This window comes from Strix aluco, chromosome 5 (assembly GCF_031877795.1).
Source record: "Strix aluco isolate bStrAlu1 chromosome 5, bStrAlu1.hap1, whole genome shotgun sequence".
Lineage (NCBI taxonomy): Eukaryota > Metazoa > Chordata > Aves > Strigiformes > Strigidae > Strix > Strix aluco.
Genome location: NC_133935.1, coordinates 37345489 through 37366501, shown reverse-complemented (window position 1 = coordinate 37366501; position 21013 = coordinate 37345489). Strand labels below are relative to the sequence as shown.

The following is a 21013-nucleotide window of genomic DNA, read 5'->3' as shown; positions in this document are numbered from 1 at the left end:
TTAAACCCATCCTTAGATGGAGCTATGGAGTATGATTCAGGCAACATATATGAAGTATCTAGGCCCATTTCTAATAAGGAAAGGAAAAGCAGCAGAGACCATGCTCCCATAGGGAGAGGCACTGGATCTGACAAACTCAAATTTAAAAAATAATCATATGAGACTGGTTGGAAAAGAGAACTACATAGCCAAAGGTTAACAATAATAAAAAAGTAAAGACCTGAACGCAAGCTAAGAGGCATCCAGAACGCCTCCATCGTTGTGCACTGAGTATGAAAGAGGGAGGGTTAGCGTGAAAAAGCTTTAACTTCTGAGATGAGAGAAAACAGGATGCTGTCTTTGAATACCTGCAGTATACACTTCTCTGTTACTTTTTCATAGTATAAAACAGCTGACGTCTACCAAGACGTAATACTACAACACGGTATTGCTTTGCATCCACAAAACAGTCAGTGCTGACCCTTTGCTGCTTCACTTTTGATCAACTGCATCAACGTATCATCAGAATATTTTTAAATGTGAACTTCCTCTACTTTCCCTGCACTTGTAATGCTGTCCAGTGTTTCATTCAACAAGAGAAAAATCTCTCTTCAAAACAACAGAAAAAACTAAGTTTGGTTATAACAGTCTTGTTTCCATGGAAACACTGGCCTTTTCAGGATGTTTGATCGTTTATTTTCCATTTGATCAGTGAGAAAGAACTAGTAGCAAAACACTGAAGACACAACTCAGAGAGGAAAGTTAATTTATTTGTCTAAAACATCAAACTAAGTTGAGATACCTTAGTTCAGTCAAAGCTTCTTCAGTTTCCTCACAAGCCTGGATTTCATAAACAAATATTCCAAGTTCGTCTATCTACAAAAATAGGATGGACAATTCTTGACTTTCTTCAGATACCAAGTTAATTTACAAGTCCTTGAAGATCGGATGAAAAATAGGAAGTGATCCTATATTCCTTAATACACTCCACCATGTTTCCCAAGTGTACTGGAAAGGAGGAATACTAGCCTTCTTTGGAAAGGTGCATGGGAAGGCTTATTGCCATCTCTTGGAGACAGGGTATGCATTTACATTACCATGACTGCCATGGTACAGAATTCTTCACTGCTACTTTTATACGGCATGACCAATTATCTGAGAGTTGTAGTCCGCTGTCTCCATTCGCAGAATATAGGGGATGATGCTATCAATCTGAACATTTCCAATTAGTCCTGCAAAGAATAGCTCTTCAGTGATGGCAGCACTCATCAGTCTAAGAGCAGGCAATCGGAGAAGAAGTCTAGACAGTCTGGAAAATAAGTTTGGTAAAAAGTGTTACTTGTGGTCACAGATTTTGGTGTTATTCACAATCACATTATCGTAAGAGAAGAGAAAAAATTAGCAAGGGACAATACTGGTCAAAATTCACTATATCTAGTTCATGAAAGGCTTAAATATTTAAATCAGTACAGTATTAAATTTATGTTCAGTCCAGTCTTCAATAGTACAAAAAATGTGAATATGCCTGTCAATTACATGGACTGTATAATTTTTGGAATTAGACTAAATGAGGAAGTATTCCAAAAAGGTGCTTCAAAATGAAAACGTTAAAAATATTTTATTTCCAGTATTTCATTTCAGAAATTAATGAACGAGTAGATAAATAACACTCATAACATGTATGAGCACATGCATAGTATTTGAAGTGCTCTAAAGGTAATTTCTTACCTTTAAGGAGGTAAGAATAAAATGTACATATTTATGACAAGAAATACCGTATAAATCAGTACCACCAATGCTCTGAAAAGAGAATCAATCAAGTAAGCTTCTTAGTTTACAGACCTGTAAGTATCATCTGGATATGCTTTTGTTACATAGTCTTGGAACTCCATGTAAGCCTTTTCTTGAAATTTCTCGATCTGTACCACATTTTCTAGACCTGGGTGATCTGCAAAAAACACTCTACATTGTTATACCTGTTCTAGATAAGATGCACTAAAATCCATACAGATTATCTAACTGTAAGCATACTGAAATCGTTATTTGGTAGCTGTAGCAACTTCACAGTTTCAGTGGAGGAGACTGCTTTACCTCCTTGTATTTCTTTTCCCCTATGTTTATGTTTTACTTAGTTTTTTATAAATACAACCAGACATTTTTTTAAGCATTCAAATAAAAGCAGTGTTTGCAATGCTTACATCAGTCTTGATGATATAGCTCTGTTCTCTGTGTAGCAGTAACAGCATTGTTTCAATACACTGACATTTACTGGAATACTGTATGCACAAATAACATTTGGGTGGGAAGTGAAGGATAAAATTAGGATCGGTAGAAAAAGCAGAATAAAAGGCTGTGAACCATTTGTTTCCTAAAAACTGTAGAAGATATGCAGCATAACATTCTTTTTCAACTGTTCAGTGCAAAATTTTCAAATGTGTTAAACATAATTTTTAGCAGTGATTTAAACACTTGAAATCTAAGCCTTGGTAAAATGAAAAGATATCAACCTAACTGCCAGGTCACATTTGGAAATTATTATCCAGTAATTCTTAACACTTTACATGGTCTGTAATTTTTATTATTCATCTATCTTAATGTAAATATTTTACTGTCATAGTAGCATGACAAATCACGTAATTTTATTTTTCAGAAATGGGATCATAAATGAGCTGCCGAATTATGTTAGATAAAAGGTTATTTCTAACAGTCACTCCTCCTCTCCAAATATATGGCCTTCTGTCAACAAAACCAGGAGGTTTTGGTCTAGCTCTGCAGGTATAGAAGCTTTCAGAGCAATTTAGCAGTTATGTGATACATTGGACACCCTGAACACATAATTTCACAGAGGAATATTTTGTCCCGTATAGTAATTCAGTCATTCTGAAAGCCTGATTTCAAATTTATGCAGAGGACAAGAGGTTAACAACTTTGTAAAGAAGCAACACATTTTGAAGAGCTGTTGTTGACATGCAATACGCATCGCTTCATGACGCTGCTTTTAGAGCAATGTCAGAAACACAGCTAGAAGTCAACTTCGGAAAAGAGTAGTTTGAAGACCACTGCTAGTATACTAGTAGCCATTTATAAAGATGCGAAGTCTTCTAGGCCCTCCCTTTACACCCACGTCTTTGCACAAGACTGTCTTGTGACAGTCAAACAGCTGGCTTGGCACAGAAGATTTTCAGTAGTCTTCAAGTCTCCAGCTATGGAAGACAGCATATCAGCAGGGCCTACTAAAGCAGATGTTCTTACCTTAGGACTCTGCTGCATGTGCAGCCCAGCCTCATCCTGTAGCAGAGCAGTAAAATCCCTGAAATTGTAATTTCTGGCCTGTGAATCATTGCCAGAATATCCCTTCTGTTCAAGGTACTGAACATGACTTTCAGGTATATGAAGATTTTGTTATATGGCTCATAGGATCAAGAATATTGACAACACATTGCCATTAGAGCAGCTACACATCATTAGGAATGTGATCCTGAAAGCATGTGAGATAAAGAAAATTCATCTCAATCATGAGACTGGATATAGTCTTTTCTACCTTTTGTGTTGTCAAATTTAATCAGAAGCAGACAAATTAACTTCAGACTAAGCAAATAAGTGAATATTGCTTTGCAAGTGTAAGGTTCCTAGAGAAATATTTTCTGGTGTCTTAACCGATTTCTTCAGCCAGGCCAACAGATCATGTCATAAATCCTGGTAGAAATTGTGCTAGAAAAACAGACTAGAGGTGTTGTTCTATCATTTTGTTTCTTTCCTGGAGCAACTTGTACCAGATCTGAGTATGGGAATGCCATGAAAGGACTAATTATTTTGGGGTAAGGAACACCTAAAGGAGAATTAAGTCTCCTGCAAGCATTATCTACTAACATTAAGCAAGCAAGTACCCTCCCACCCTCCACTTAAAGAAAGTCTCTGCTTATTCTGAAAGAAAGGTGAAAAGTCCAGGCAACTCTTCAGTCCTCAGCAGAAAAGAAAAACTGCAAATATTTTCAAGCGCTCTTAATATTGCAATTAGTACTGCTTATCAGAAACTGAAATAATTCCTGTGCTTCAGTGGACTGTAGAAGCAAACACAAAATCATGCAAGATTCTCCTAGTCACAGGACTGACAGCTGGATTATGTTCTATAGTAAAAACACTCAGGATCTGATTTTCCTATTTAAAAAAAAAAAGAAAAAAAGCAATGGAGGATATGCAGGGTTTTGTTGTGCACTTCGATGAGTTACCATGAATTCCTGCTGATGCTGCCACTTTTACTGGGAGATGTGGATATTACATATAGAAAAGCTCATGTAAATATGAGGGAAATTGCAAAGCAAGAACCTCACAATTCTTTTTTATATATATATTAGAAAACCTGATTAAAATTTACATTTTGGAAGTGTCCCAAGTTCCAAAAGATTTTCTCACCTCAATTAACTTTTTTCTGAAAGGGTGAACTGCAACTAAATGGAAAAAGGAAGTTCTCAGATTCTAATAAATCCACAGAACTGACAAGAACCAAATACCCAGTTCTCCTCCATATCCTACACTACTGACAAGGGGCAGGTCAAGACTCATCCAGCTTTTTAAAATTTGCTCTGATCTTTTCTGTGGGACATCAGCATGTAAAAAAGGCAGAGCAACAAGGATTAAGGAAGCTGCTGATGCTTTTAAAACTTTTTAATGCAAAACGGAGTAACTGAAGATTTACTTTCTAAATGTGACAGTGAAAAATTCCTGGAGATACAGAAAGGACTTGAGGTTTGTACATTTTTCTTTTATTGAAAGATTTGGGTTTGCTTTTATATTAAATCCCTAAAATCTGAACGATGAATCTAAGCCTGCAAATATACTGATGTTTTTAGCTGTTGCTAAGAAATCAAGGACTTTTCAACTTCCCATGTCCTGCTAGTGCGCAGGTACACAAGAAACTGGGAGGGAGCACAGCCAGAGCAATGGACTCAAACTGGCCAAGGGAATATTCTGTAGCATACATCATGCTCAGTATATAGAGGAGGGTTGACCAGGAAGCTTGTGCTCACTTCCAGGATTGTGGTTTTGGGATTCTTGCTTCTCCGGGATCACCAGACAGGAACAGGCTGGGCATCAGTTGGTGGTTCTGCGATGATGAGCAATCACATTGTGCATTTCTTCTTTTGTATCTTCTATTATTACTACTATTATTATCATTATTATTTCAATTTTATTTCAATTATTAAATCATTTTTATCTCAATCTATGAGTCTCCTTACCTTTACCCCTCCAATTCTCTCCTGCATTCCCTGGGGTGAGGGAGAATGACTGAGCAGCTGCGTGGTGTTTGGCTGCCAGCCAGGTTTAAAACATGACACTGACAGAATATCTGAATTCCTTTAGTGAAAAGTTAATTCTACAATTTTCAAATAAAAAGAATTAATTTTGTGGTTTTCTACAGTCCACACATATGTTATATGATCTAACTACTCAGACATTATCTACCATAACCAGAGAACTCTTCTTCCTCCATACTGTAGACTAATCTCCCAAAGGAAAAAATAATCATTATTTTATTCTCTATTTATCTTCACTGTCTAATGTATGTCCATTAATGTTGCTTGGAGTACATTAGGCAAATACTGTTCAGAAGACAGAAATAATAGTATAAGGGAACATTTGTGGTGTTCATTCACCAGAAATGCTCTATGTAATATTTATTTTCAAAATACCTATGTGAAGTAAGGTGATACATTTCTGTAATTTTGCATGTAAGAACAGATGCTCAGAGAGATAGTCTTTCATACATTAAAAGCCCAACTTCAATCTATCTCAGCTGGATGTGCAAGAGCAACACTTCTGAAAATTAAACTGCAGGTCCTCAGAAAAAGTATCCCAGAAAGGAGGCATAGAATTAAAAGTAATAAATAAATTAAAAAAAAAACCCAAAACATCAGTGGCAGAGGCAAGAGTAAAAATGAAGTCTCCAAAGCAGCACTTGACTATTTACATTAAAAGATTAACCTTCCTCTTCTTACAGTCCTCATTATACACCTTCAAAGATTCCTCAACAAGTGAGGCAGTAATTCTACAGCTGATAGTAACTGCATATAATGAAACAGGCAGAAGTTTTATGGCAAAAAATAGCACAGATTGAAGTTTTACATTTGCAATAATTACATACCAGGACTGAAGAGGACGATTGCTTTCAAATATGCATATTCATATCCATCCAGGCAAAGCTTAACCATGCTGTTACAGAACTCTTGCAATTTGAAGATATGCTCCATTACTAGTTTTCCTCTGTCTGTTGGCAGCTTATCTAAGTTAACACACACATAAAATATAAAACCCCCAAGTCAACACACATGCAAAAGAAGTGGTCACACTGAAATTTTAAAAATAATTATTTTATTAGATTCAAACAGTGGGAGATCTATAAACTAATATACTAGATCTGAATAATCTTGACACTGACAATTATGGACTATTAACAATCTTTTTTTTCTCCTCACGTTGTACAATTAGGTCTCTTCCTGCCACTAAAGCTTCCAGAAATCAGGAGTGGACTAGAGCTTGAAACAATCAAGGAAGGGAAAGACTACTTATAAGTAAAGAATACACTGCTACTGCAGATCTGTGCTCTACATCTAAGGGTCGAGTGCCATGAGGCAGGTTAGTGTACGGTTTTGTGGGCTATTTTAGTCAGTCAAAGACCATGCCACTGCTGAAAAAGGTGTACTTTGCATCTAAGGGATTAAGGTTGGTGCAGAGCTGTTGCCCTTGGGCCAGCAAAAGCTAAGCAGCCTGAAAATGCCGCTCCCTCCACAATCCATCGAACTAGGGTCCCTGGGCCCCACAAACTTGTTATCTCTTGGAGATGCTGCAGCTAGCATAGCACACAACTCGAAGACATTGGTCAAAAATTTCTGATTTTTGTATTCAAACTGAATTCCCAAATTAAATGGCAAAAATATTTATTTGTAGTAATGATAAAAGCATGATTAATTACTACAATACCCTTTTTGGTGAACATGCTTAAAAATTATGTAGACCAAAGTAAGTTCCCAAGTTCCATTTGTATCCCTCCTAAAGACATTCACAGATCTGTTAGTATCTTTAGCTGATTCAGTACATTTAGTGGTTTAATCAATCTGTTTTAATTATAAACTATTGTTATTTATAGGAGGATCTTGTGGCTATTTTTAAATCATGAATATTCCTTAGAAATAATTCTTTAATTCCCTCATTATAAAAGGAGAGGAAAAATCTATATAGTCTGGCGGGCTGTTTTTCTACAGCTTACCAGTCTGTTTTTGCATAGCATTAGCAACACTGAATTTTCATACACGTAACAGCAAATAACCCAAAAATCTAGTTAAACCTGAAAATGCTAAGATTTTTGTATGTGTATCTGTCATATAAAAAAGGTGTTAAGACTATGAACAGATTAAGACTATACTGTTTTTGATTGGTTAGCTTTTCATGCTGACAACCTTGTGAGCGTTCACAAGCACACAAAGATTAGCTAAAGGAGTCCCCTACCACTCCGAAGAACATTTCCTTCACTGTAGAGTAAATGAAAGAGGAGACCAACTGACATCTCTTTCATTTGAATGAAAAATGTGCAAAAGATGCAGGGCGTAGGATTAATAAGGAACAAAGCATACTTAGTGAAGATCTGATGAAGACTTGCATGTAGCCTACAACTAGTACACAGAAGTCAACGGGCCAAGTTATGTAAAGGAACTGGATCATCAGTTGGCATTTGGCTACTTTGTTTCACAGCTATGAACAGCAAGGACAGGTGGGTCATTCTTTATTTTATACCCTTGATACAGAGGAATCATATTCACAGTACACTTGTGTTCTTAATGTTGACGCTGCTTGAAATATTCCTAATTTGAGCTGATGATATTAATAGAACAGCAGAACAGTATTAGACATTACACAGACACACAATAAAAACATACAATGCTAACCTGTGTTAGATAGATGGGTAACTTTTTCTTCTTTTTTTTTTAATTTGGGGGTAAGTATTAGCATAGCTGACTTTTGCAAAATTGCTAGAAGATTCCATCTTGTGAACTGTATTTTCTAGCATTGTTTTGTTTCAATACTAACCACGAAACTCTATAAACAGTAAATCTTCATTAACAACTGAAGGATAAGTAAAAAGCTTCTTTGCAGTTCAAAACTTAAAAAACATAAAGTAATTCCCCAAGTCTGGCAATGCGCACAGTATACACCTTACCTTGCTGTAAACTTCCATGAAGGTGATTAACAAATGCAGCTAATATAGTGGCCACATTCATAACTTGTGAACATTGTGCAAGACCAAGCGTAAAAAGTTCATTCCAGCAGGCTTTTACTAATGATATGCTGTTATCCTGTCTATTAAAAAATACAATAATTTCACTTAATAAACCCAGCCATTTGCATTCACATAGTTTTTTTAATTTGAAGAACACTTCATAAAACAATTAATCTAATTCAACCATTGCAACCAGTACCAAAATGAAGCCCCGCATCAAAAATATTTTTATTTGCATGCTAAGATTAAAATTCCTGTTTTAGAGTGACTTTTGTAAAAAAGTAATTTTCAGTTTAATGATCTAAAGGGAAATAGATTTCTATGACAAACGCAAGCTGAAGTTACAGTAAATGACAGCTGTCTAGGCATATTCCATGATGCTGGTTTTCTTAGGATTTACACTAATTTTTGAATAACATTTACATGTATGGACAAAAAAAGTTTGCATTGTTCCTGTATTGTGGATGTAGAATAGACTCAAAGGTCTAGGTCTTTTGTTTTTTTTTTTTTACTTGAAATCTGGCAGGTTGGTATAATTTTTTAATTAAAAATACACGTGGATGGAACATGTGAGATCAAGTTCCTGAGCTTCCTCACTGCTACTTTCTGTATCCTGTTTGGAATAAGGTTTGAAATACAGACTTCAAAGTATAAACAGAAGTCATGAGGATTTCTTTGCTGTAAGAATTAGTCCTTAAATTAAGTTTCATGTGTAGTCAATTTCTTTTTTTTTCCAATGCTGAATCTTAAAATTAGGTATGTCAATCCATATTCAGGCACTACTAACCTAACTTTCAGTATTGCCAAGCATCTCTAACTCGTAGAGCTTAACAAGAGCTCAGTACCTTAAAAAGGAAATCCTGCCAGTGAGGAGTCAAACTCAGGTACCATGTTTCACAGTTTTAGCAGTAAATATAAATAATGGAAACTTAAAAGAAGTACAAGAGCTATCAAAGAACAAAAGCATATTAAAGCTAGGATTTCAACTGCAAAAATACAATGGAATGGATTTTTGCAAGAATGTTGATGTAATCTTCAAGAACATTTCTGATTTTTTACTGCAATACTAATATGACAAATGACAGACTAATGTAGACTTGTCCTCTACTGGATTACAGAGAGCTTACCTAGGGCAGTATTTTTTACTACAATCCAGTTCTTGTTATGGTAGACATGATACTGTACATGCAGCTTCTACACATATTTGTCACATCCCTATTCATCTCCTGTCAAAGGCACTATGCTGAGGAACAGTGAAAGCCAGGTGTACTGGCTAGTCAGCGATATGTGTGTAGATAAACGTATCAACTAGAGCACCTTTATGGCTGACCAAATTTGGACCAGAACAAGCTGATCAAACTTAGGCAGCACCAAAAAACTAAGAGGCTGTAACCAGCTTGATGAATGTTTCAGTAGGAATCTCTCTTGCCTACAAGATCCTCATGCAGGAAGATGAATAAAGCAGTAATTTGGCATCATTACCTACATCAGTATGCCAAAGCCAACTATCTTGCCATGACTAAGGAAAACATTGCCTGAGGAGGGAACCACCTAGATACAATTATCTATCTTCCTTACAAAACCATTACAATGGTTTTGTTTTGGCTTGTCAGCTCCTCTCAATTACTAGTACCATAAATTTATCTTCATTTTAAAAGTGAAATGAGTCACCCTTCTAAAAGTCAAAATTATAGTACTATAGGGCTCAAATTAAAAAAGCTGCATTAACTTAAAATAAATCTCCACTTGAACAAAAGTTAGTATTTTATGCTCTTCAAAAGGAAAACTGTATATTTATGTTAAATGGAGTTTAAATACACTGTTGCCCATGATCTTGACTGGGACTGTAAATGCTAGCACAGGTGAATATAAACACTATTAAGACAGCCTACTCCTCCATTTTTTTATTCAAACAGAAAAATATATTGGGAAGTAACATATTAAAAAAATATGCTGATTTTCTATAAGCATTTTTTGTTTAATTTTTTTGGAGAGACAAGTCTTCTGTACAACATTTTATTTTTAAAACACAGTTCCCATTTGTTGTTATAACACTAATTTGCAGTGTCTCTTTGTTACAAAATCCTTTTAAAAATGTATAATGATATAATGTACTATGTTAATTTGCTACGTATCATAAAATTCTGCAGGGCAACAATTTCTACTAAAATAAAACATATTTACCTTATTTTTTACCCTTGCTATTGTTTAACTTTATAGAACTTTAATTTTTCCTTCTGCAAAACACAGGCTTCAATTACATACAGTACACTTTCTTTCCTTAAACAATGTAGAATTGTTTGGTTTAAAGATCTGAGTAAACACAAATGGTAATCACAGGTCATCTTGCTTTTGACAGCCTTCCTGGAAAAGGGGACAATCCCTCCCTTTAAAAAAGAATTCTCTTTGCCGCCACAGTCATACACTATTTTGATATTGAATTTTAAAAAAAACCACTGTAGATGAGAAGAGACAAATATTATTTATACTCCATTTGTGTCACAGCTGATACAGTATCTTTATTTGTTTGATCTGTCTTCATAAAATTACTTCTGAAAATAACATAAATCACTTTTCCCCATGCTGTTTTGAGATGTTTTCTCATGATGATTGGCAATGGACTGCTACATTTAGCTCAAGAATTTTAAGTGATGCGCTGAGTCCTACTGGAAAAGCAGGATGTTATACAAATGGTAAAAAAGAATAATAAGAATTACTGTCTGGTTGCAGCAATCATTTGTTTTTGGAAAATCCTCTGAAATTAAACAACTTCATCCTGAATGCTTGCCGAATCTAGCTAACCACTTTCTTCATACAGGTTATTAAAGGCAAAAATTATGACTACTAATTCACCTATGAAGATGATAATATTTGGGAGTCCAGAAAGAAGCTTCTTTCTGGTGACTGCCTGATAAGCATCTTAGTTTGGGATTATATTAGCTATTAAAAAAAAATGATAGGAAGTCCTATTTACTGAAAATTTATTAAAGTAGCAGCAGTGGGCAGGCATTTAATTGTTATAAATCTACTACTTTTTCCTTCAAAACCCAACCAAAGTACCTGAATTGGTCTGAGGTTGGAAGTAGTTTTGATTCAGAAAACTATCTTCATGATGAAGATCTATAAAACAGTTTTAATAAGTAGATTTATATTTCAAAATGTCATGAATAAGACAGTGAAAATAAAAAATTAAAAAGTGTGTATTTACAAGATTAGTGAATAGAGTAACTGAACACTTACCCTAAAGCTTGGAAAGATGGAATGGAACGTGCCCAGTGCATGGACAAGAAAAGCAACCTCGAAGCAGACTCGCAGATATAGTGAACGTTAAGATATTCAGGCATAGGAGAAGGCATGGTGAGCTGGCAACCAAAAAATAAAACAGAAAAATAAAAGCATAATTTTACTTTCTTCATAAAAAGCACGGTAAGAAAAAATCAGCCTTAGAGTTTAAGTGAGAATTGTAAAATTTTTTTTAGATAAACATGAGATAATCCTGAAATAAAATTGAATGACTGCCTTTTTCATTATTAGCCACACTGTTATACCCTGTAATAACTACAAAGCAACAAAGACAACAAACATTTTGAATCTTTATCTTAGATAAATATTCATGTCTGAGACGCCTGTAGATGGAAAAATCCCAAATAAAACTCAACTTTTGAGACACTCAATGAATAAAAGTTTTAGAAGACTCATTGTAATTAGAATGAAGTTGCTTACATTTATATATAGATAAATAAACACAGAAGCATCGTTACTTTCTAAAGCTTCCCCCATAGGAATGAAATAAGTGGTCTGAAAAATTAAGAGAAACCCCCCCCCAATTCCTGGGGAGGGTGTGTGTGTGTGTGAATTCTATTTCACGAAACATCTTTTTTTGTACTTTTAATTGATAATTTACAAATAAATATATCAAAAATATTTTGATGAGTAAAATACCTAATATACAGCTGCTCCCAAGTCCTACAAATATAACCAATATACATCAGAAAGGACGACCTCTACCTTTCTCAACATAGATGAGTAAAATCAGTAGTGTTACCTGCATGTGTGAAGAAAGTGGGATTTGACCCAAACCTGCTAAACGTAGCGTTGTAGTTTTATCTTCAGAAATTAACACTTCTTGATATAACGGTTTGGCTAACACAATTTTTTTTTTTAAAAACTGACATTTGCATTAGAGAGATGTTTATTTGAGTGATCAAAATCTGCTGATGAGATGGTGTCATGGTTTAACCCCAGCTGACAACGAAGCACCACACAGCTCCTCACTCACTCACTCCCCCCCAGCAGGAAGAGGGGAGAGAATCGTAAGGGTAAAAGTGAGAAAACTCATGGATTGAGATAAAAAGTTTAATAATTTAAATATAATAATGATTATGAAAAGGGAAATAATAAAAAATTAAAAATAACTGAGAGAGAAATAAAACCCAAGGAAGACAAATGATGAAGACAATTGCTCACCACCAACTGTCTGATGCCCAGCCAATTCCTGAGCAGCGGCTGCCCCACCAACCTCCCCTCTAGTTTTATTGCTGAGCATGACATCATACGGTATGGACTATCCCTTTGGTCAGTTGGGGTCAGCTGTCCTGGCTGGTGTCCCCTCCCAAATTCTTGTGCACCCCCAGCCTACTCGCTGGTAGGGTGGTGTGAGGAGCAGAAAAGGCCTTGACGCTGTGTCAGCACTGCTCAGCAATAGCTAAAACTTCCCAGTATTATCAACACTGTTTCCAGCACAAAGCCCAATCAGAGCCCCTTACCAGCTACTGTGAAGAAAATTAACTCTATCCCAGCCAAAACCAGCATGGAGGGGCAAAGTTTAATACAATGCCTGGTACTGAAGAAGTTTTCAGATGAGCAAGCTTTTTGATTTGTCCATAAATAGTAAGATGAAAAAAATGAATAGAAGAATTTCTGCAGGCTCGTAAAATGAGCAATAAAGCCAGAAAATAAATGGCTCACTAACAAAGAAAACATATCTTCCCTTAATGATTAAAGTCAATTAATACCATACTAAAACAGGGTATATACACAAAGGAGAAACTGACAAATACAGGGTCTCAAAATCCAGTTGCAGACTGCATCAGATCCACCTGAGAACAAGTGGAATGCGGATGTTGACTCTCTGCTTTGTGTGACGCTTGTCTATGTAAATCCTTTTGCATGGATTACCTAGTATTTTTAAGATAAGCTATAAAATAAACAGTGCAGCTAAACCACTGAAGAGAGCTGTACATTTTCCCAAACATACAGTTAAGCAGCGAACAGAAGCGGTGCATTCATCAGAAATTAATGCCAATACCTGAACAAATAGTTACTCTTCAAATAAATTCAAAATAAGATTTAATAAAATAATTTTTTATATTACTATGTTAAAATGGTAATAAATAGTGAACAGTAAAAAAATATTAAGTACCCTGAATGCTACGTGTGCATCACTGAGTAGTGGTCCCTCTATTTCAACGATATTCATGCTTGTTTCTCCACCAATCAGCTGTACACTGGCTTCAACACTTTCAGAGTTCTGGCATGCTGCACTCTCTCCTGGATTTAATGCTTTTGCAAGAGTATCAAATGCCCTGTAAGATCACAACAAACAAACAAACAATTCATTTTAGAGATCGTTTCAATTTAGGAGGAACCTGCACGTCTGAAACCTGTATTTGGATGTCTGTGTCAAAGAACCAGATTTGGAAAATAAAAAGTCAGTAGCATGCTTTTCCTAACACTCCACTGAATAAAATCCCTGAAAATTCCAAATTACAGTGGCTCTGAAACAAAAATTAGCAGCAGATCCTGTTCACACTAGTTGCCAAGAAATTCACAGTTTTGACATACTGATTGTGCTGCTGAATCACAGTTTGCCTTTCAAGATCTCTTTAGTGATGTTTACTGAGAGTGCTGGCATGAGCGTGCTGAGGACATGATCAACAGAATGCTGTTAAAGCAACTTAATACATCTATAAATTTTACAGATTTTTGCTGCTATGAAGCACAAACAATAAGCTTTTTTTTTTTTAAAGTAATGAGTTGTGGTTAGGTTATTCAATTTAATTTGAAAACACTGTTTTGAAATATGTAAGAGAAAGCACTCTCATGCTTTCAACACCATCCTTAGTACCCTTTGATGTGGGGCAGTGACTCTTGTCATGTGCACAAACGTTACGGAGAGATGTCAGGACAAGCACAGATATATTAATTACTTTGCTACTTGATAACAGATCGCTTCTTTTCTATTCATGAACACACCTGAGAACCACAACTGATACATCTTCAATCAAAAATATAAAGACTTGATCACTGCCTACAGATGACATAACCTGAGAGCAGTATCATTTGTATATAGTGTTGCATGGAAAAATGTATGCACTGAAGTCTTAAAACTTTACAAAAGATGATTATTAGCTTGTATGTAGAGCTGATTCTCAATTTATAGAGACATGGTTATTACCACAGCATCTAAAATCACTGATTTAATGCCAAAATCTGGAGCGGGACTTTGCTACCTTCTCTTCCCCCACACTCCCTAGCTATCTAATTCATTAACATGCTAAAAAAATCTAAATGTTTACTATGCTTGACATAACCATTTACAACCAAATGAAACATCACAACAGAAGAGCTGCTGACATTGTCTCAGGCTTGAGATGGTAAATAAACTAGTTTTAGGTCCTACACTAGCCTGTATACCTTGATGTGTACACATGAGGGTGACTGAGGCATGCAAGAGTGGACTAAACAGATGCAAGTGGACTACACAGATACACCTGGGATGTTTTCTGTCTCCGGTGTAAGGAACGTAGGCATAAAGGGAATGCATTCATGGGTAAGCCCTAGAAGCTATATTATTGGACTCCTGTTAGGAGATCTGAGTTTCAGATCCTGCGTTGCTCACTCCTGGCAGCCTTAGGTAGAATAGGCAAACCCAGCAGCCCAGTGGCACCTGCTTATTAGGGAAAAAAATATCTCTGCAGGGCTCTTCATGTAGTTGGGACAGAAATGGAAGAGAGGAACCAGATCTCTCCTTTCCACAAAAGGTAAATGCCATATGCAACTGCCATGATCCTGTATTTATTCTAGTATAGGCTGAAGCATCCTTTTTAAATAGGGTGTGCAGGTATGCTGGTTAACCATGCCTGCCCATGGATACTTTGTTTCCAACTTATTCTAGAATGTTTGCTTTTAAAGAAATCTTCTCCCTCCTATCTCAGAAACTGACAATAGTAAGCCAGCAGGAGTCAGTAGAAGCTTTGCTTCCTCCCGGCTCAGCATTGTGGGTCCTTTTCATACATGAAGCCTCAACATGAGCAATGATTGCAAGGTGAAACACCAAGGAAAAGAGAATCTAGAACAAAGCTTGCCCGGAAGCTACAAAAACTTAGCCCACAAAGTGAGGGGAAAAAAAGGTATAATCAACAGTAAAATACATGGTATTGATATCCTTTGCTAGAAACAACTTTGGTTCTCTTTTTGTCGGGCTAGTCACTAACAGGACTGCTAACTAAATTAGGACTGCTGCTAAACTGTGAAAAATGAACATAGATAATGAAGTCATCAGAGGACATGGTGTATAACGTTACAATATAAAAGCAGCAGAACGCAAGCAGCAAAGTTGTACACTAAGTTTGTGTCAGCAAAAGTGAAAGCTTAACTACTGTAGCTGCAAGCAGTGGAATATAATAAAATACATGAAAAACACAGATGGATAAAACTTGCTTGCTGAAATCCCTTAAACTCCTTTTCTTCCATAAACATCTGTGTCTGTTAGACCAAGCTGGCATAGGGCCCAGCAAGGAAATCAAAGATTTAGATAAAAATTTTAGTTTCTGCTTGGGTAACAACTTCCCTTTCACAGGAATATTTAACTTGATTCTCCTCACTGGAAATCTGTTAGATAACCTACTGGACAAGAATAGGCATTAAGCTGAGTCAGAGCTCTTTCAAGCTCTCTGGCTGAGAGAACTTGATGCCTTTCCATAGACAGATTTTTAAAATTGAACAGAAACACAGAAGTTGGCAAAAGGAAGCATCTGAAAGTGCCAGAAAATAAAGAAATGAAAGACAATCTTTTTGAACAGCCACAGTATTGAATGAAGTTTACCACCACGTACAGCAATACAATTTACACAGCATATTCTTTACCTGGGAGGACACAGCAAAGGCCCAAATCAGTACCTATATAAGTCACATTGAGTTTCTAAGCAGCATATAAAGAAAGGAGCAGAAGAAATGCACTCCGCTTGCAATTACGCAAAATAGTAAAGACCATAGTGGAAATCCCATATTCAGTCAGCACAAACTTCACTAATCTTTTTTTCCTTGATGGATTTACTCCACTTACACATTTTCAAAACAGTATGTACAATGCAGATGGTGTGTAAAGGAATATTGCTGGGACAGCTGTCAGAAGCTTGCATAAGATGACAACCAAGGAAGAACACAACTGCGATTGACGGAACAACTGAGTACGTACTACACAGAGTATCTTACACATGCTCACCAAAATGGCTCAGTTAAAACCAGTGATAGACACAAGTTTGTAAGATACTCAATGAATGTATTTGTATTGATGGTGAGAATTCTTTGACTTCTATGTGGAAAGAAAATGCTTCTCTAGCTTTTAAGGCAATTAATAATTACAGGCATTAAACTAGATACACAGATGAGATCTCTAAGAAACATTTTCCAGGATGACACAATGTATTAAGAGTATATATAGTACAAGACCTAACACACCTTACCAAGGCCAACCAAAAGGTAAGAAAAACAGCTGTAATATTTACATTGAAATACATTTCAAGTACAAACAACTAGAAGTATTTATTTCTCAAATGGAACTTCCTTACGATTTCATTTGGAAGAATCTCACAAGATTTATGTTCAACATGAGCTTAGGCTGTTATTACTATTATTTTTAATGCAAATAAATTTCCTACCCTGTGATGATTTAATTAATGGTCTGTATTGGCAGAGACCTTCCCAAAAAGAACAGTATTTTCAAGTGTAACATGCCTTACCTTGTAACATCACTACTAGCTTGTTCTTCTTGCTGGAGTTCAGATAATGATGCATCTCCATTACTTAAACTCTCAATCATAGAAAGCTCTGTACTGCTTTGTGACATGTCTTTGCATTTACTGAGATTTGCTAATGAAGTCACGACATTTGCCAGTGTACTTAAATCTCCCTGACATGCTTCAACCTAAGGGAAAAGCACAGCTTTTAATTCTCTCATATTGGCAGCAGTTAACTTGCAATAGAAGAACCTTACTTTTACATAAATGAAGAATTGAGCATATGAATAGACCTGTGAGAAAATTATTGTTTTCAGTAAATGAGTAATCATAATGCAGCAATTAAGACATTGCAATGCTTCTAAAATATGAAATATTTAGACATTTACTTTTACAAGTAATAGCTTTTCTTTCAGAAAGAATGCTACAGATGGTAAGCAAGTGCAGAAAGAGAAGTTATCACCCGTACTCACTAGTCAATCACCAGGACTATACGACTGCACTAGGTTATATATTTAGCATCTTCCTTCCTTTCTCGTGTAAATGAGTCAGTAGTAATAGTGTAGGAGAATGTTTGAAAAGAAGGAATGGATAAAAAGCCACCTTTAAAAGCGAGCAGAAAAAGAATTCTGCTGCAGTCTTTTTGGTTTTTATGTCTTTATTTAACTGCAAGAGAACAACGTGATTCCGTACTGACCAGCAACTCAGAAAGGCAGTAAGACATGTTTCCCACTCTGCTCCACAAAAAAAAAAAATTTAAGGAAAGTGCATGATCACAGACAAGTAAGCTGCTGCTAACACCAGCATGCTACATGTCATTTAGCTTGTGCTGTCATACTCTACTGACACGAGCCAGAAAAGTGAAATGGAATAAACAACTTCTGATGGGCCCCTTTGCAGACAGAGCAAGCGAGGCAAAATGCATGAAAACAGTATGAGGTAATTTAATATCAGCTAGAAAAATACAAAAGCTACCTACTGTGCATGTGTAGGGAAGTTACCACATGGCTTCAGTGGATCAGTAAGTGTAATAAAACGGAAACAAAGGAACACCAGCTCAGAAATAAGATTGTTGCTAAGATAGCTCTTATTAGCTTTGCAAAAAAAATAGTGATTCAGGAGAAAAAAACTAAAAATATTTATGAAATGCATTGTGATAATGCCATGTGAGGTTTTGCAAACACCTCACTTCATTGGTACAACAGAAGTATCCAAGCATCAGGATTGCCCAATACAAAGGAAAATAATGCAGCCCTTAAAGCTCTTAAAAAACGTGGACAAAGGCATTTACTTTGTGGAGTTTTTAGCATTTTTAATACACAAGGCTAAAAGCATGCTTGTGAAGAGAAGGCATTTGCAACACTGGCTGATGTTGTAAGGGAGTGTTTTAAAAATTAGTTAAAACAGCAGTGCAACAAAACAGAACACCCTTCCCTCCCTACATACAGCAATGAACTCTTAATGTATCAGTCATATCATCAGATACCTTATCTGGAGTCATCAGCACAGTAGGCTCACTTTTTATTGCAGACTGATGAATGTTAACAAACATGCCCGATTCCAAGAGACCTGTTGATCTGACACAAAACAGCACACATTTTAATTTTGATTAATTTGAAGATAAATTTTTCCTGTTTCAGGAAACAGAGATAGCTGCTTCTGAGTAGAATTTACATACCTTGCTGTTTCATTGTCTGTTACAAAAGTTGGAGTTGCAGCTAATGGGCTACGAAGATCTTTCCGAATGTAGATCTTTTCTGTAGAAGCTGCACAGTTTGATGATTTTTCTCTTGACACTTCAATAGGTTTCCTCTCACACTGCACAGCTAACAAAACAATATGCAACTATTAAGTCAGATGCCAAATTACAGACTAAGAAATAATCCCTTTTTTCCCCTCTCTTTATTTAATCTGCAATTTTAATAATGATTCTGAAAATAACTAAAAAAAAATTTCCCGTAACCAATAAGCTAACAACTTGGGTAAAAAACCAACACACTGATTTGCTTTGTTCTTAATAAAATGATGTAGTAGTCAAAGTCTGAGACCCAACATATAGTCACTAAATTTTTCAACTTACAGTTAAGGGAGAAATCCCCTTATACCTTTTTTTTTAATTTGGATCTCTAAGTGGAGGCTTACAGCTTTTCCTCCTCTCAATTTCACTATCCCACAGTCTCAGTTCATTCATAAAGGACTCACGGTACCCTTTTCTATGGATTGTGGGTCTGGGTTGAACCCACATAACTCTATGCACTTGAATCAGATTTTTGAATAGCTCAGTGAAACTAGATGGAATGAATCTGGACTTTAGTCTACGGATGTATCGCCTTGCTTTGGATTGATTAGAGAACAGTAAAATGAAACTTACAGTATTATACCCTATGGGGAACTCTCTAGCCCTACTGAATAAAGCCAAAAGATACCAGTTTACAGTTTGTTTTTAAAAGTTTAAATGGAAAATTTATAATTTCTGGAAAAATAACATAACAGTAACATAACACTGTTACTGTAAAACTGAATTAATAAAAGGTATTTACAAAGTACAAATCTTTTAAAAATATGCAGTAAGTTGTTCTTCCACAGTTTTAAAGTGGTGCAAGTAATTTTATAGATTGGAATAAGATCCTGAAAGAGAGTCACAAAATCAGACCTATATGTAATTTAAAGCATGCACCAAGTCACCAGCCTGATAAGCACTGGCTACTGACTAGCAGAGCCTCTTTAATATTGTATTGCACATAGAAACTGTTTAAGCCTATGAAGAGAATCCTGAATGTCCATTATTTTAAAACACACAGGCAAATAGGAAAAAAATGATCTGGTTTTTTTTTTCTTCAATTATGCAGTGTTGGAAAATGTATAACTAAAGAAAAAAAAACAAAAAAGCTTTCAAGTTAGTAGTAGACTGTGATGCTATTTGAATTTTTACATTGGTAAGTATCATAAACCCAAACATCATAATATCAAGTATTGACAATGCCATTAAAACTAGCCTGTAACCCACGAATGGTACTTTCAAAGGCTGGGAGACGGAGGCAAGTCTTTTATCTTCCTTCCTTTGCTAACCCTGTGCTTGCTAGCTGGATCTCAGTTTGCTAAGAAAGGGCCAAGACTTCTTCAAAGGACAAATAACCTCACTGAGGGAGCTACAGTACAAGACGGTGCTGAGTTTTCTTTCCTCCCCTCTCCACCGAGGAATGAGACTTCTTATTCCAAAACAATTCCCTCCTCCGCTCAGTATTCCCCCATGACCCAGAGATCCTTTTCCGGCCTTCTGATCCCCAGCCCCAGCAATTTTTTTCTGCTTGAAAAGTCTTCCGTAGAGGGGCAAAGTGCTGCCAGCTGAACTAGTGGGTAAAGATCCACTTCCAGCACCCCAGCTTTTCTTCCCTTTCTGAATTAATTTCCTCTGTGCTGGAAAAGTGTTACTCGTTTCTGCTGACAGAAGTAGGGCTGTAAGGAAGGGAATGTCCACAGAGGTTCGAGATGGTCAGCAAAATAGAGCTGGATTGCAGAGAGCAGAGCACAAGACTAATACTGTGCATACAGCAACAGTGTGGCAGTATTGGGGCTGAAGAATCTGTGTATTGCTTGATTTTCTGCCTATTTAGTATTTTGATACTGTGGTGGTATTGCAATATTACTACATCTAATGTATGGAAATCTAAAAAGGAAATTGAAATCTGCAGGAATTGGTAAGAACTGAACTCTAGATCACTATGGATCTCTGCCTTGTGAA

General features: G+C 36.1%; 1 protein-coding gene across 8 annotated transcripts in view; it reads right to left on the bottom strand.

The window, feature by feature from the left end:
• Window positions 1-728: 728 nt before the first annotated feature.
• NR2C1 (nuclear receptor subfamily 2 group C member 1) overlaps window positions 729-21013 on the bottom strand; it is a 55691-nt gene continuing 35406 nt past the window's right edge. For 7 of the 8 annotated variants that reach the window (XM_074827037.1, XM_074827042.1, XM_074827040.1 and 4 more), the window contains 9 exons: window positions 18950-19097; window positions 18758-18848; window positions 17275-17459; window positions 13674-13836; window positions 11492-11613; window positions 8192-8331; window positions 6122-6259; window positions 1822-1927; window positions 729-1288 (listed from right to left, as the gene is read on the bottom strand). In XM_074827037.1, coding sequence (XP_074683138.1) covers window positions 1114-1288; window positions 1822-1927; window positions 6122-6259; window positions 8192-8331; window positions 11492-11613; window positions 13674-13836; window positions 17275-17459; window positions 18758-18848; window positions 18950-19097 — 1268 coding nt within the window. In that variant the 3' untranslated portion in view covers window positions 729-1113. The other variant, XM_074827044.1, reaches the window with a different exon arrangement.